Source organism: Siphateles boraxobius, unplaced genomic scaffold, assembly GCF_051911475.1.
Source record: "Siphateles boraxobius isolate OS27281-9 unplaced genomic scaffold, OSU_SipBor_1 5, whole genome shotgun sequence".
Classification (NCBI taxonomy): Eukaryota; Metazoa; Chordata; class Actinopteri; order Cypriniformes; family Leuciscidae; genus Siphateles; species Siphateles boraxobius.
Window position 1 is genome coordinate 25,359,852 of NW_027509141.1, and position 17,916 is coordinate 25,377,767.

General features: G+C 36.6%; 2 protein-coding genes across 2 annotated transcripts; both read left to right on the top strand.

Annotated features, from left to right (window-relative positions):
- Positions 1-10,077: 10,077 nt before the first annotated feature.
- dynlrb1 (dynein, light chain, roadblock-type 1) lies at positions 10,078-12,161 on the top strand. The gene is made up of 4 exons (XM_077203565.1): positions 10,078-10,179; positions 10,482-10,557; positions 10,697-10,864; positions 11,784-12,161. Exons 1-4 carry the CDS (start codon positions 10,177-10,179, stop codon positions 11,825-11,827), a joined length of 291 nt encoding a protein of 96 aa, XP_077059680.1. The 5' UTR covers positions 10,078-10,176; the 3' UTR covers positions 11,828-12,161.
- A 246-nt stretch (positions 12,162-12,407) lies between these two features.
- map1lc3a (microtubule-associated protein 1 light chain 3 alpha) lies at positions 12,408-17,914 on the top strand. The gene is made up of 4 exons (XM_077203567.1): positions 12,408-12,578; positions 14,044-14,099; positions 14,485-14,591; positions 16,545-17,914. Exons 1-4 carry the CDS (start codon positions 12,539-12,541, stop codon positions 16,705-16,707), a joined length of 366 nt encoding a protein of 121 aa, XP_077059682.1. The 5' UTR covers positions 12,408-12,538; the 3' UTR covers positions 16,708-17,914.
- The last annotated feature ends 2 nt before the right edge of the window (positions 17,915-17,916 follow it).

Sequence of the window (17,916 nt, forward strand, 5' to 3'; positions counted from 1 at the left end):
CGGGCACCCATTGACTTCCGTATTTTTTCAACATATAAGGGTGAGTATGCTGTGACGAAATTTTTATTTTTGGGCAAACTTTCCCTTTAAGGATAAGTTTTCTGCAAAACTGGCTGTGTCTATATTATGATAGACTACACAATATTATCATAGTATTTTCTAATTCATTTTTATTATTATTATTTTAAATTATTATTGTTCCTGGTTCAATAAGCTACTCTTCTAAGAAAGTATCAGTGCTGGGGCAGACTTTAAGTATCACCTCCGCTTAAAAAAATGCAATCTATTCCTGTTTACAACAAATAAGCCTGCTCCTGAGCAGGTTTGAGCTTAAGGACCTGTTGCTGTAACAGCAACTCCGAGATTATTTTCGAAGGACCTAACAATCCTGGATCATGTCAGATCATCAACAGTAAAATCCAGATAACTGTGTAATCCACGTGCGAAGAATGGGCCCCTGCTGTTCTCCCCTTCTTGGTTGTTGCCATGTTGAGATGAGCTGTTTTGTGCAATAGATTGAGATTCTTCTGCTATTAATAATGGTGTGAAATACCATTACCCCATTATGTTTTTTATAACAAATGTGGGTCATTGGTTCTGGTGTACAGTCTACTGTGCCACAGCCCTGATGATGACCCAAATTTGTTATAAAAATAAATGACTAGCTACAATTAATTAGCTACTAATTACATCTTCAATTACATTACTATACTAATTACTCTCTAGAAACAATGCATTTTTTTATTACTAATTACTTAATAAATCTCATATCAACCATGACCGGTCAATCAATACAAGGATACACATGAAACTGATCTTTTAATTGTTTCAAATAAATAATATAAAAATTGCATAACTTATTCTTGAACTGACCAAAGTATTTTGAAAAGGAGAAGGTTATGTTAAACACATTTGACGTTTAAGTTTGATGTTAAATCCACTATTTTATATAGAATTATTTTATAGTCTATAATGCAATAACATCAGCAGTAAATGACAGAAAAATTAAGTGTAATACTTTACTTTTTCAAGGAATTGTCCTTGAAAAAGTAATTCAATTACAGTAATTGATTACTTAGTAATGCATTACACCCAACACCGGCCCTGAACACATGCAAATTGGTTGGGACCTTTCGGATGGAATCCCCATGCCAGAAATATCAAAACCAGCCCGACGCCGAATCTTGTCAAAAGATTTCCATTTTGTCTGGTGTACAAACCAGCATAACCTGTCAACTGAAAGTCTTGTCTGGTACCTCAAGACTCTATTAACAGCATTCTGTCAGACTGAGAGTTTGACTGAGAAAGCCAAATAAAACAGCAGAAGCAGAAGATGGAGTGATGATAATAAAAATACGTTTATTGCATAATCTTGTGGATTGCATAAAGTTGCGTGTGGCTCAATGCTCAGACTTCGTCTGGCCAGTACAATTTCAACAAGTGTTATTATATACCAAGAGAAAACAATGGAACATTACTGCGCCTGTGACGTTAAAAACCTTGAAATGGAGACATTCTCTTATCTCCGAAGACAAACATCCCTTTTAAACCACACAATTGGAAGATTTAGACAGCAATAGAAAATAAATAAGTAATATAAAATATAAAAACATTAATTGCATAAATTAATAATAATCAATAAATGATAAATTATGTAAATCTAATAATAATAACAATATGAATAAATGGAGGACACATAAAAACACCTGTGAAAAAAACTGGTGCTTTGAAGTGGTGATAGCTAGTGAAAAAAGGCCTCCACACCAATAGATGGCAGTATGAAGCCCTCTTACTCATGGGATTAATAAAACTCAGATAGACCTGTGCAGATTGAAAGTACCTTTTAATATAATATCCATTTAAACCTATAGCCAAGGCAATGCGCAAAACAATATGTGAGGCCTTATAATTATTTCTATTGTTATTCTCAAGATATACAGCACATTTCCTCCACACAACACATTGATCCACATTGTGATGTGGGCAGGGCTTGTGCAAAGAGAGCTACGGGAAATGTTGAGATGTAAATCAAATATGAGAGAAACATAAAAATCTCATAGTGCTTATTTGCACATTTGCCATCCATCCTGTGTCTGGTTTGTGTGGTTCTCTCATAGCTGTCTATTGGTTAGTCTGCTGCAGTTCATGACAGGCCACTGAGGCTGTTCAGAGTGCAGTGTTTACTCAAAATGAATTAGATTGACATTAATTGACGTGATACAGCAGTGCAGCTTCCATACAACTGGACAGAAGACTAGACCTTTGTATACGTATTATCAGTACTGTCTCCCAAGGTTATTTAGGAGGACATGATGTACTTTTTGATTTTCAAGAACCCTGATAGGCAAATAGCCATTATTTGTGTCACAAAAATTTAAAATAAAACATCAGAGATAGAGAGATGGTAAATGTCATCCCTAATGAGGGCAAGTGGAAAGAAGCACTTTATTGCACAAATGGAACGGTTTAAACAGTGATAAGAATGGAAGTGATCCACTTTCTCAATCTCTGAGACAGCAGTGACTACATTTTGCAGAAGACTGCAGAACAGACCCAAGATAAGAGTAAAAGCAAGTTTTGTTGTGCCCATCAGATAAAGAAGTCATTTACAATGCCCGTATTCGTGTGTATATATATATATATATATATATATATATATATATATATATACACTGAGAGTTTGACTGAGAAAGCCAAATAAAAAAGCAGAAGCAGAAGACGGAGTGATGCAAATAAAAATACGTTTATTGCATAATCTTAGTTGCGTGTGTCTCAATGCTATATGTATATGACATGACATGACGTAACTGCACCATCTTATGATGTTGATGTGTTGATGTCTTGGCACGGATTAATTCACAATATGGTTTGAATTAAAACTAGAATGTTTATGTCCATACAAATATGTGAGCATGTAAATGTATTGTTATTCTCTGTTCATGTGGAACTATTAAGTACGTCTAGTTGTTTAACAGACTTCTGTCAAACTTTGGCATGAATTCAATGTAAACACTCAGGACACAGACTGAAATTTGGACATTTGGCAAACAAACACAGCATTTATGTTGAAATGTGGCCAATTTTTAGTTGGTATTTAATGTCATTGTGATCTTGTTTATCTTGTTATTGATGTTCAAGAACATAATTTTTTATGTCAGTTCTGGAACAGACAACACTGAGTTAATGATGCAGGGCTAGATTCTGCTGTTTGCATTATGCTTTGGTAATGATTTCCAGGGATGACAAAAGCTGTTTGGCCATGGACTTGCAATTGAAGGACATGATGAAGGTATGATAAGCAGCTGCGGACTGAACCAACAGCTAGTCTGAGATGTCCACATACTGTACAACCGGAAAGCAAAACATGGCCATTCGAGAAAATGAGCAGCTGTGTAAACCATCATAAACAGCTGTTAAATTTAATAGTATATAGGATTTTACAAATTCAAATGTGCTCATTTATTAATTCACTTATTTATTATAATTGTTTTACCTGAGACTTTGTGAGCCAAGCAGAGATGGACAGTAACAAAGTACATTTACTTGAGTACTGTAATATCTGTACTGTACTGTCCTGTGTACTGTAGATAAATATTATACTTTTTACTCCACTACAATTCTGTCAAGGTCGCAGGGGTTGCATTTTGGTCGGAAATGAAAGTCAGATTGACGTCAGAACCCGACGTCAGATTGATGTCAACACGCACATCAAATAGTCTCTGTATGTACGTGTGCTATCTAAAGCTAAAGGATGACAGAGGCTGCGTTCCAAACCGCATACTCAATGAGTAGGTACTTAATTTCAATGAGTACTTACTTAACAAGCGCTAAAAGAGTAGGTACTTTATAGCCAAATCTCGTTGAGTATGAATGCGATCCGGACATCATCCGCCATGTTGACGTTATCATGTGACCTACGACACGTTATCACAAGCGCAACAACTTAAAAGATGAACGACACGTTTAATTCATCTGTCTGTAAATATCTTGATATTGATGAAACTTGCTCATTTTGTGGTATTGTTGAAGAAACAGCTGCCAATTTATTTTGTGAATACATTTAGGGTTGATTTAAGTTGTTATATTTTAAAACCTTCTAATGTGACCCACAGTTCCTTATAACGATTTTTTAAGAAACCCCAAAATCGTTATCTCTTGAATATGTTGTTAATTTCTTTATTTTATACCCAAAAAGTTTCTCCTTCAAGTTTTCCTCTTTTCTTGATGAATTTACCTCTCGTTTCATCCCTCAGACAATAACAACAGAACTATTTTTTAATGTATTATGAAGAACTATTTATATTTAAAGATATTTAGCCTTGTTATTGTTCTTTTTTCCTGTGTATAAATATATTATGATGTACACAAACCAATGATCTTTATGTTTTCTGCTTTGTCATTATGATTGTTCATTGTTAGATACAACTAGTATCTTTCCATGATCTTTATGTAATAAGTTTATAAGTTTAAATTATATGAGCGACAGGTGCACTAACACTTCATAACATCAGTAACTCGACAGCAGAACCTAGAACAGTTTTCCTCTGCGTTTACTGTCTGCAGTGCACAAGGAGACGGGCCGCTGCTCGAAGATCTCCTTTGGAGAAACTGTTGACTTTATACTCAAAAAATGCAAGTATCGCTCATAAAAAAATAATATTACCTCAGAATGAATTGCATTGTTAGCCCACCCCAAAACTTAAACAAAATAATATTAAATGCTGACCAATACTTAATTATATTACTTTTTTTTATATACTAAAAATGATATAATTTAATAAAACAAGCAAAATGTGAACATCTCAATTGTCAGTCAAGCAATGAATTAATGCATACATTAAATAATTATATTTTATATACTGACAACAATAAGAAACATGAATAAGTGAGTAAAAGAACAAATAAAAGTAACCATCACACAATAAACAAATGCATGCACATGAAACAAATCTTTATTCAAACTACAAGCATGTATTCGGGCGCTGAAGCCCACATCCTACTGCCATCTCAACACAGCGGTTCCCATTCTGCGGCTTTATTCTGATGAATTCACCAGAGGTGACCGTGCCTTCGTGCCGGAGCTTGTTGCTGCGCTGCGCTTCACAATCTGAGGCGATAAGGGCAGATGGAGAGATCTTATGACAGTCTCATCCATGGCACCGTTTCCAGGATTCAGCTCTGGGCTCCTCATCCTCAGTGCTCACACCAGTCTGAATAAAAACATGTTTAGTTACTTTATAGATTTGTTTATCTACCTTATTTACAGCACATTAGTCTAATGTCAACAGTGTTGACAACAGTGAATTCACGTTATCCTATCCTATGATAATGCCACACATACATCACTCAGATGTCTTTTTCATGTTGTGATGTGCTCATCTGCAATATGTCAATACTTACAATATTTTCCTTTCAGATGTAAATAGACATTTTAAATAAGCGTGTTTAAGATGTATATGGTTATGTAAATCCACTTTAGAGACGTTACGTGTGCTTAGAGCTCCCCTGTTAGCTAGCTATACAAAACATGTTTTTACAGCAAAATCACAACTATACTATACTGTCTAACTACTTTACACCTTCAACAGTTAAAACGTCTACTCTATTGTAGTTTAACACATAACACGTTTAACACGTGTTTACTCACATTTGAAAACCCCCGGCGTCGCTGATCTCCGTGATGTTTGATAATGACGTATGCTCTCGCGTGGCCTCCTGGGATAGAAGAGTATCCATCGGTTGAGCACTCAAAAATCGGGCCGGAAGCAGTAAGCCATCCGGGAACTTCTCCCCTACTCTTTTATGAATACTGATGTTTCGAACGTACTGCTTCCTTCACGTACTGTTTTCGCCTACTATATAGTAGGAAAGTAGGCACATTCGAACGCACTTAAGTCCAAATCTCGCGATAATTGGTACGTCACCCAGGTAATTCTCGCCTACTCTTTTGGATTAATACATACTTTTTCGCTTGCCTACTCTTTTCCCATACTAAATAGTAGGGAAGTATGCGGTTTGGAACGCAGCAAGAAATAACGGATGCGTTAATTGCTTAAAGGTGCAGTATGTGATTTTTAGCGACATCTAGCAGTTCGGCTGCGAGTTGCACTGAGGGCTCAGCCCACTGCTCACCCCTCCCTTTCGAAGAAGCTACGGTGCCTGAAACTGGACAAACATATCGTCGTCTGAGACAGCAGAGAGTAGCCAGAGTAAGCCAAGAGTGTGTAACATTGTCACTGTTTCTGTACCACAGTCCATTATAAACCACATCATGGATAAAGTTTACAAAGCCATAGTCAGGTGAGGATCAAGGGTCTTAATATATAATATAAAAATAGTAATCAGCTGATTGTCTCACAAACGTAACCAGCACATTTCCCCCCACATAGCAAACCCATAATACAGCGAGGGAGAAGAACGGTTCCACATGAAACTATGCAACTATATATTGTTTCTAACAGGAAAGTAAAAGTTTAGCTGGTTCAATATGAGCTGTTACTGTGGCTGAGCTGGTTAAAGCGTAAAGCCTTGTTTAAACTCGACGCGTCCGCATGAGCCCAAAGGTTTAGTAAGTAAGTTGTGGTAGTAAGTGGTGTCTAGGGGATGCGGAGGCGCGCGCGCTGTACAATCATGCCATTTTTGCCGCGCGCGCCTCCGCATCCCCTAGACACCACTTACTACACACAATAGACATTTTTTCTCTGATTTTGAAAACTCTTCGCGATCGACTTAAATGCTTCCAAGATCGACGGGTTGGTGATTCCTGTAACGTTACTGTTTTACGGTCAATGACAAGAGTACTAATCAGCTGTCTCACGAACGTGCAGCACATTTATCCTCCCATAGCAACGCCATAACACAGCGAGGGAGAAGAACTAAGTTACATGAAACAATCCAACTACATATTTTACACCACTGACAAGGGAAAAGTCACTACTCGCGGTGTTTATGGCTAGCTTCTAGCTTTCTGCTGCTTCTCTTTCAAGGTTGTGACGAAACGCGCTCTGTAGCGCTGTTTGTTCGCTGTCGGCTACGGTAGAAACATGCCGTCACAATATGTCGACCTTCATAGAAGGCGATTTCCGCGGTTATGTAGATGTAAATGTCTCATTCTAAGGTAATAAAAACATTACGGTTTATTATGTAAGTTCTTTATAGACCACTGAAAACATAGTTATGGATGTCATATTGCATTTCTGTTAATAGATACTCAAATTTTTTACACATTGCACCTTTAACACATTAAAGCTGGACAACTATTAATCGCATACGCTTACGTTCGTTGACAGCACTAATTGACAGCACTACATTGCTGACAGAAAATGCTGTGGTTTAAAGTGGACTTGTTTTCCTGGTAGGCCTACACAGAATGTTTTTTTAGTAAGCTACACATAATGTTCTACATTAAATATTTAGCTAACAGAAGCTACCTAGCAGCTCAGTCAACATAAGGCTAACATCAAAAGGTGTAGACAGAAAATATGATTATCCTGACCTGTGCTTATTTACTGAATCAACCAACTTACATCTCCTTTCTTTCTTTTCATCCATGACATTAAAGTCACCTGTTGTTGTTTCTGGCGTTTCATCGCTGCCTGTGTCTCAACCGTTATGCCTGCTCATTAAAACGTCCAGTAAGCTATTTAACACAACGGTCCTAGCTCCTCCGTGGCACGGCGTGCGTTAAAAATCATAACAAACAAATTTGAAAGTGGGGTGGTGGGGACACAAACGGGATTTTGAAAAGTGAGAAGTGGGGGGCGGGGCATGTCCCCCCTGTCCGCATAAGAAATTACGCCGTGGGTAGGACATAGGCTTCATGAACTTGCGCTCCATGCTTTCACCGACGACGTGACATATCTCAATCACAAATGCCAGCAGTGTTGCCAACTATTTTCAAAGTAAAGTAGATAACGCCTTCCCTAAAAGTCGCTAAATGTCGCTAGATGACGTCATACGTCAACTAGCATATTCGTGACGTCATCGCGTCGTACTTGCGTTCTGCTTGTCTAATGTTTTTTCTTAATTCTCAGCTCACATACTGTATTTAATGTATTATAATATAATATAGCAGAATGTAAAATAAAGCTGTTCTCATTTCCTATATATGTTTTGTCAGACAATAGAATGAGTAGCTATGATATAGGCCAAGTGAATGACTTAATTTTTTTATAGGCAAATGTGGAAAATTATCTGAATTGAGAGAGTTCTGGAGACGGATGAACAAAATCTCTGTGATAGTGAGTATTACAAGTAATGCCGTAAGCACAAGAAAAGGAATGAAACATTTTTTTTTAAATACAATAAAAAAGAAAAGAAGATAAGGGATAAATCCGTGGAAAAACACTCATTCACGTCTCTCAGCGGCCGTGCTCTCAACAGGTGAATGTACTGCTGCTCCTGTCAGCCATTTACTGAACAGGGTTGATGTAGCTACAGTGACTGACGTTTGAAAAGTCGCTAAAAATAGCGACTCATTTGCGCGATTCTTTTGCAGTACGGGTTGGGGTGAACATCTCCTGCTCTGACTGCAGCTGGGAGGGGCTGCTGCGCGAGGACTGGGCCGCCTGTGAGTGCTTTGGGACGAGGGTGGGACCCACTGCAGCAACCGCTGCTCGTTGAGAAGAGTGTGCTTTCACGTCAGAGAGTCTCCAAAAGTCTCCAATAACACCAGAAAAAGTCGTTAGATTTGTCGCTAGTCGCTTTTTTGAAAATGTGTCGGGGTCTAAATACTCGCTAAATATAGCGAGAAAGAGTTGGCAACACTGGCCAGGACTCACCCTGCTCTGTTTCTGACAGGCTTGTAACGTTAGTTAGAGCTGCGTTCCTCTTTGGTGGGGGAAATCAATTGACTCGAAAATATTAAACCGCATGCAAGTTCCGCATGCAAGTTCCGCATGCAATCCCCCGCCCCCGTGGCCGCACGCCGCGTGGTGGCGGAATACTTTAATGAGGTGGGTAGTTATAAACTTCCTTTTTTGGATGGTTGTAGAACACACTCTGAGGTTGTAGAACCACTGTGAGAAAAAATGGTCACAAACTGTTAGATTACCTAATTCAGTTTTAATAAGTACAGATAAAACCAAAGCTAATTGTATAATATCAGATCGCGTGAAAATACTGCCAACCTTGTGTTTTGTTATTTTACTCCATCACATGGCCATTCTATGATATTTGCTTTAAATTTTACCCAAATGTGAGGCACCATGCAGCCCCTCCGTCATGCATGTAGCTGCACATATGGAAAGAGTCAAAGTTTCCATGTGTAGGCTAAGAGAGCTGACCTAGCAGCAGTTATTAAGTGGAAAACCTGAGGCAAAGTTTGGAAAGGAAGTAAATGACCTCATAAATCCAGAGTATGCCTGTTCATGTCTCTCACACTCATCAGACCATACCTGTAGCATTTTTACAGTGGTTAGGATATAAGCAACCTAATTTTCATTTGTTCCTATCTTCAAATCAGTCCATTTAAACATTTATTTTTTCCTCATCAGTCAGAAATATAGGCTATAACTTGCAGCATGCTAACTTTTTTTTAAGCATGCCTAGACATTAAATTGAACCACAGGGGGTTCAGTAAACATTCAGGCAGAACAAGTCTGTCATTGAACTGCTTTTTAAAGCCTATTCCATCTGTCATGTCACTTTGGGCAATATAAGTTTTAGTACAGTAGTTTAAAAAAGTTTACTTTTATTTAGCCTACACTGTTGTTGTTTTTTTGACCCACTTATGGAAACTATAGGTAATCCCCTTTAATATAAAATAGCAAACATATCTACTTCACACCATCAAAGACTGAAGAACGTCCTAGAAAATCCGATGAAGAGACTGACACATTTTTGTTTGTTTGTTTGTTTTCTACTACCTACATTATAGTGGAAAACATTATCATAGCAAAAAAGAAAGAAAGAAAAGAATGCCCATTCAATGTATGCATATTCATGTTAACCTCAAAGTATATGCATAATAATAGATCTAAACGCACTAGTTTGTAGTAAAATAAAATACCATTTTGTTAAAATATGAAAGATCCAAGAACTCGCAGTTAGTGACCTGCTTTCCTCCAGTCCAGCGGATGGCAGTAACGTATAACCGACCGTTCACATACATGTTTAGTTCCGGAGTTTGCACTATCAAATCAATCATAGCAACGAAAACACAGACTTACCTTCACAATGGCAAGTACATTTTACCATTTATACTTGATCAAATGTTACTATAATTGAAAGTGCATGTTTGTTAGCTTATTACTGTCTCGGTTAAGGTTTTTGTGGGCTAACATTGAATGCAGGGCGTTGTCATTTACGAGATGGCCCGTATAGTAGCCAACAATGGCAAAAAAGGTTGTTTTTTTCCAAGAGACTCATTTAGTGATTTTACAGTGCGAATGTTCCGAAGGATATTAGATATTAAGCTATGACATAAAGCTGGTTTTAAAGTTAATAAGTGTGTTTTAATCCATAAAGCGTTTATGTTGCAGGCTGAGGTGGATGAGACGATGAAAAGGCTCCAGAATCAGAAAGGAGTACAAGGAATCATCATTGTTAATGCAGAAGGTATCTGGCATATGAGAAATGTTGCAGCTGTTATTACATATTTTAGTTTGTTTGTAATGTGCTTCAGCATGGAACTGATCAAACAAAGAGATCTTTGTTGTTGTATCTGCCGTTTTCCCTATGTGCTCTCTTTTAATAGGCATTCCCATTAAAAGCACCCTTGACAACGCAAGCACAGTCCAGTATGCTGGTAATATCCACCAGTTGCTCATGAAAGCTCGGGGAATAGTGAGGGACATCGACCCTCAGAATGATCTCACCTTTCTTAGAATTCGATCAAAGAAGAATGAGGTCATGATTGCCCCAGGTAAAGAAAAGTGCACTTATGTAATGCTAGTTAGTTATTTAGGTTAGCGCAGTTGTTCTCAAACAGAGGGCCTCAGCAAACCTCCAAATGGGCCAGAGGATGACTTCAGATTATATAAATTTATATATTATTATTGATATAAAAATTATTTGCATTGCAAAAGACTTTCGCTGCTATCGAGGTTAGGGACAGGTTTTGTGGTATGGGTAGGTTTAAGGGTGGGTTAAGATGTAAGGGAAGGGACAACAGTGTAATTATAGATGTAATTACAAAAATGAATCACAGCTGTAATTAAAAAAAGTCCAATGGGAAAAAAAACATGTATGTACACTAAGTTCATTGTATTAAATGATTAATTTTAATGTTAGTACATAGTTGTTAAAGACACCTAATATAAAGTGGGACCATTATTATCATTATATTAAGACAATCTAAATTCCACAAAAAAATGTTAAGTAAATGTTAATGCTTTAAACAATTAATGTAAATTAAATCATATTTATTTTTTTCCCCTTCAGTGGCTATTGTTTTATTGAAGAATCACAAAAAGAATTGTGGTTAATTAATCCAGTTACCTATATCAACTGTTCCATTCTGACTTCATGAAGCATGCCTTAAACAAATTTAATTACATTTATCGTATGTTTTTTCCAGATCAAGTAGAGGGAAAAAAGTATGGAATCTCTCAGTGTTAAAGAAAAACTTATTGAATCCTCTTTTCATGTGCATTTCTAAAATGCTAAGGGGAGATCATTTTGTAAATAAAAGCTAAACAGATGAGGGTTGAATATGTCATAATATTGTATTTTTGCTGCCTGTCTGCACAAAGCCAAATATGTATCTGGTATTTATCTGATATTGACTGATGAATATGATCATACATTAGTAATGTAATTTTTTTATTCTGTTCTCTTTACAGACAAGGACTATTTCCTGATCGTTATTCAAAATCCTACAGAGTAGTCCTGAGTTCTTCATAGTTGTATTGCCATAGTATTTTTTTCTCTCTAAATAACGGCCAAAAGTGTTTCATTTCCAGTAAAGTGAAGTTTATGTAGTAACACAGTTACATTAAAGGAAGATGCATCCATCTTATTATAAATATTAGGTTTGTACTGATCTTGCTTATCATTCCATTAATTTGCCTTTTTTCTGTAATTTATTGTTCTCTCATATTCTCTTTTTTGCAAGTACTCAAGCTGTTCATCATCTATACGCATCAACATGACACTATGACATACTTTACTTGTTTGTGTATGCTAAAAAGGACAATAAAACAACAATGCTTTTCCTTTTATTTATTCTTTGGCTTTGTATATTCATATGAAATTGAAAGTGTTCTGCTGCTTGCCATAATTTAAAACATAATGTTTAGATTTATTGACCGATTTGCTTGTACGTGAACTACTGATCTGAAAAAGAAATAAATAAATAATTACAGCAATTATAAGGGGTTACTAAAATATACTACAGTTATAGAATGTAAATTTACAAGATTAGCAAAGAAACGTTGTAACTGGGTCCTGTCCCTTTAAATCCTGCTATGACATCACGAACTCTAGTACATTGTCTCGAGCTGTTTTGCTTACAGTGAGTCAGGAGCTCGAAAAGAAGCGAAGTCGACCGACAATTAAAAATATAATAGCTATTTTTTTACTACATTCAAGTCCAGTTATGCCATCTGACAGACCCTTCAAACAGAGACGGAGCTATGGTAAGATGAGTTTTATTCGTGCTGTGTCAGCACATGCGTGTTTGTTTTTGTCCCTAGCCTGCTAGCAGCTTTGTGACACAGTGTTTACGATTTTTTCTATAAAGCTTTAAATGCTTATGAAACGATTTTAGAGACATTTAGAGATTAATATAAGTTTAAACGACGGGTTTTAACCAAACCGATGGAGGTCAGTTGCTATCCAGTGAGGTAGCCTGACTCGGAGGCCTCCTGTTTAAATAACAACAACAGCTTTAATCCATAGTTGATTTAGCTGATTTGTTAAAGGTCATATATTTATATTGCTGCGTTGTCCTTTCTATATTTAAACTGCCACCTAGCTTTTAGGAAGATAAAACTTTAAAATTAACATCTGTGATACACATTTTTTTCATACTGATACTAGTATTATTGTCTAACAGGTGATATTAAATTAAACAAGTAGTCCATTTATGAATGTAATTTGTGTTTAATAACAACATTAAAGAAATGGATGGACAGTACTCGTGTTGGTGAAATGATGCTGTAATTTGAGCTTTTTCTCATAGTCCAGACTGTGGGGAGGGAGGAGCATAAAACCCTTGCATAATCTTCCTAAACATAACGTTAACAAACAACATAACTTAGCCTAGATCTGCTGTTTTAAACACATGTATGTGTCAGGGTCAATATGTTCTGCAAACGCTCTCATATTTGTCCAGCTTTTGGGATTATGTAATTGACATGAATGACCCTGACATGGCATCAGTTAAAGGGATAGTTCACACAAAAATGAAAATTCTGCCATTAATCACTCACCCTCATGTAATTTTAAACCCGTAAGACTTTCGTTCATCTACAGAACACAAATGAAAATCTTTTTGATGAAATCTGAGAACTTTCTGTCCCTCCGTTGACAGCTACACTCCTTTTTGAAGTGTCAAAGTGGTTGTTGCGTAGCTGTCAATCGATGGACAGGAATCTTATTCTGGTGTCACCATTGTCCTGTGCATTGGGTTACCAGCATTAAGTCCAAGCCTATTAATGTACACCCACAATGTAATAACAAATTTAGGTTTTTAATCAACAGTACAGTTTTTGTTTACCTTTTATCATGTGTCTTGGAGTATCGCAATAAATATCGTATTTTGAGTTCAGTATCATGATATGAGGGTATTGTTACACCCTTAGTAACAACACCTCAGAAATAATCAATCCTTACTAGTTTCCTATGCAATAGGAATGTAATTTCCTGTTTCTGCTAAAGAGGTTTTCCATAAGTAAATGATAATGCAGTGACTGAATGTGTTTTGAGGAATGAGGGAGCGCTACAGTCATGTCAATCGTGTGCTTTCAGTTACATAAACACATCCTAGTATATACATGTCTTTATGTGTTGCAATTAGGCTGTTAAGTGGGGTAATAGGCCTATATGCTTACAGTCTAAAGGAGCATGTCAAATCTATGTTTTATTCTTTGTGTTTTTCAGCTGATCGTTGCAAGGAAGTGCAGCAGATAAGAGAGCAGCATCCCAATAAAATTCCGGTGAGAAAATTTAATCTTTTGAATTATGTCATAAATGAATTAGGACTGAGTGAAGAAGAGCCTTAGGCCTATTGCTTTCAAGATATCACTTTAGCATGTCAATGTGAGATTTATTTTAAGATGCAAAGATTTATTAGCTACTCTACACTAGTGGTTTTCAACTTCTATGAGGGCCTCAAGATGATTTAAAATGATTTAAAATAATACAAATAAACTAAAACAACTCTAAATAAATATATTTCGTATTTTGATTTAAAGAAAATTGTTTTGAACAATTAGGGCCTTGGAGTAAAAAAGGTTGAGAACCACTGCTCTAGACTTATTTCAAGAGTAGACTATGTCAAAACACTATATCAATTTGTCTTGTTAATATTTTTCCTTACAGGTGATCATTGAGAGATATAAGGGGGAAAAGCAACTTCCTGTCTTGGACAAGACCAAGTTCCTTGTCCCTGACCATGTTAACATGAGTGAGCTGGTAAAGATAATCAGGTAAACATAATATCCAGAATCCAGGATTATTTGTTGAATTTTTTTAAACGGGGTTGTTGAGTGTACATTCTTGCCTGACTGTCAGTTGGTATCACATACACAGAGAGTATTTTTGACCATGTACAAGTCACTTTGAGCCATGAGTCCCGTGTGTTTCAGCCTCATCTGGTTTGTTTACTCGTCTGGTGGGGTTTTGAAGCAGGGTGGGGGAGGAGAATGCAACGGTGTGCCAATTTTGAGTGTCTGCTGAGCTCGTCATCCACAGGGGACTTCTACGAACACTTTTAAACAGTTAAACTTGAAAACTGTTTTTTTAGTCATTGCACAACATCCACAATTATTTTCCTATATCCATTGTGTTGTATTATTTTTTTTTAAACAAGACCCTAGTGAGCTAAACTTCCTCTAAAGATAAGCTTGCAGCTCAGTGTTGCCTTCCAGGTATTTTAACATGGGCTCAGTCAGATGATCAGACTAAGAACATTTAGTCAGACCCATGCTGCCTATCGTACTTCATAATCCTTGGCTATGAGTCATGACTGATTTATTTAAAGTTCAGACTTGAAATAATGATTGAGTTATGAGTGTGAAACTTCTGCTGCACTAGCATCACATTTTATGTGGCTACTACTAACGAAATGAAAAATTATCTGGATATGAATTCTATGAATATTCCTGGTTCAACAGGTAAAAGACGACATGACACTGAAGTTACAATAGTCTTTTCTTCCCTATTGTGATGTATATCCGATAGAGATGCGCGGATGGGCTATTATTTTATCCGCAACGGCATCACAAAACTCACCATCCGTCCTCCATCCATCCGCACCAACGTTTTTTGACCAATTTTCAAAGCCGCACCCGCCCGCCATTCACTGATTCTATTGGCGATGTAAGGCGCTACTGATGCGAGCCGCGAAGCTAGAAAGCTCTTGCCTGTTCTAGAAAGGATACGGATGTAGATAACAATATTTAACAATGTACCGGTATATATATTTTTTTTATTTGATTGGTTCAACTGCCACCCGCCCGAATTTAATTAAAGTATTATTTTTCGTCAAGTCATCCTTCCGATCCGTGGTTTATCGGCGGAGTCCGCGGCTGTAACCGCCAACCGCGCATCTCTAATATCCGAGTGAAACGGCTTCTGAACAAGGAAAAAAAAATCAAGGGCGGGACTTGATTTTTTCCATTAAGGGATTGATTGGATCGATTGCTGTGATCTCATGTGAGTGACAGGTTGTCCCGCCCTCGTGCCAGAAGACACATCATTGTTCCAAGAGGGAGGGGGAAGTCATTTTGATGAAAGATTAAAAGGGCACGTAATAATTAAATATATATATATATATATGTGTGTATATATATATATATTTAATAAATGCCTCAATATTCCATGAAAAAAAAACTTAGAATTGTACATTTTGATTTCATGGTGACTTTAAGCTCAATGAACAGAATTGTGTGGCAAAATGTTCAACTTAATATTGATCAAACCATTCAACTCAATCAAGTTTATTATTTTTCAAAACTTGTGTATCATTTTATATGTAAAAAGCTGTTTAAATAATAAGTTTTATTTTTGTTTTATATGTGTTCACTGAAATGACAAAGTAGTGTATAACTTTACGCAAAGTTTAGGATGTTCTTTTTTTAAATTATATATATATATATATATATATATATATATATATATATATATATATATACTAAAATCATGGTTTCATGCATATTGCTTACACCTTGTGGTTATACTATTGAAACAGTGAGTATTTTATAATTTACATATTGGGCCAATTCACTATCATTTGTATTATATGTTTTATGAATTTGTTTTGTGGTAATCAATAGTATGCCACAAATGCTGTGGATTGAGCTGAACTTGTACCAAACCCAGACTTGAATGTGCATGTTTTTGTCATTATAATCGGTTATCAAAACGACTCTCTTTTACAGGCGTAGACTGCAGCTCAACCCCACCCAGGCCTTTTTCCTTCTTGTCAATCAGCACAGCATGGTCAGTGTGTCCACCCCTATTTCTGAGATCTACGAACGAGAGCGAGATGAAGATGGCTTCCTCTACATGGTTTACGCCTCCCAGGAGACCTTTGGTTGCTAAGCAGGCCTCTTGACCTTTGAGGGAGGGATAGCAGAGGGATGGACAGATGTCAACAGGAAGCAGGCTCACCCAAATGTACCCGTTCTTTCTCTCTCTCCATCATCACTGCTCCTCCCTTGCTGGTATGAAACGAAATAAAACCGTTGATTCTTGTCTATGTGACACTACAGTGCAAACCACAGCGTTACTGTAAACACTAGTATTCTGACCCAATTTTAAACTTGGTTGTTTTCCTTTATTAGCTCGGCGTAGGTATTAGAATGTTTATACTTAGTATTTGGCCCTAGTAGCTTTTTTCCCCTCCAGTTTTATTACTTTTATGCCGTTATGTCAAATAATTAGTAACACATGTTGCTGTAAATAGGTGAGAGTGTGTGTTTTTTAAATTTGTTTTAGGATTAATTTTCTTTTTGTTTGCTCTTAGTAATCGTCTGTAGTAGTTACCGGACCTTAGTGGTGCTGGTGTAAGGTTGCAAAATCTTACTTCAGAATTAAGTGCTTATTTAAACCAAGTGATTAATCAAGATGCAGCAAAATTCTCATCAAATTTCCTGACAGACCCATTCTGTGGTTCTCAATCAAAACAGTTAGGAGACCAATGGCTCCAAAGGTGTAATTATAATTATTTGAACGTTCAGAGGATTTCTGAAGCCTTTATGAGCCTGTGTTTATTTCTGGGCTCATGTGTAAAAATAACTCTTCATTCACTCATTGTAGAATAAAGGTATCGTCTGATGGTAACGGTTGTCAAAAGCCACATTGATCTGTACTGTACAAATGTGAGCCAGAAGAACATCTTTTGGCATACAGTATTCTGCAGTCAGCCTCATATAATCTTTAGTAGATGCGAATAAAATGCTTTTTTTGCACAATTAAAACATCCAAGAGGACAACTTATTAAAAAGTTCAACAATTATAGCACATAATTATATTCTCCTTTATACTTTTTTTTCCCTCCTGTCACCATACGAGGTGTATGCCTTCTGTTAAATCTCAGATGAAGGGATCGTGATGCCCTACATTGCATGTTTTTTTCAAACTTTTTTTATTGATTTATGCTATAGATTTGTTAATTATTTCAGCTTTATTTAAAGCTAAAAAACAGAGACTTTTTAGATGTTTTGAAACCAAAAAAAAAAACTGAAATATGTATATGTATGTTTGAATTGTTTGAAAAACAAGTGCGTGTATAAATCATTGTACGAAATG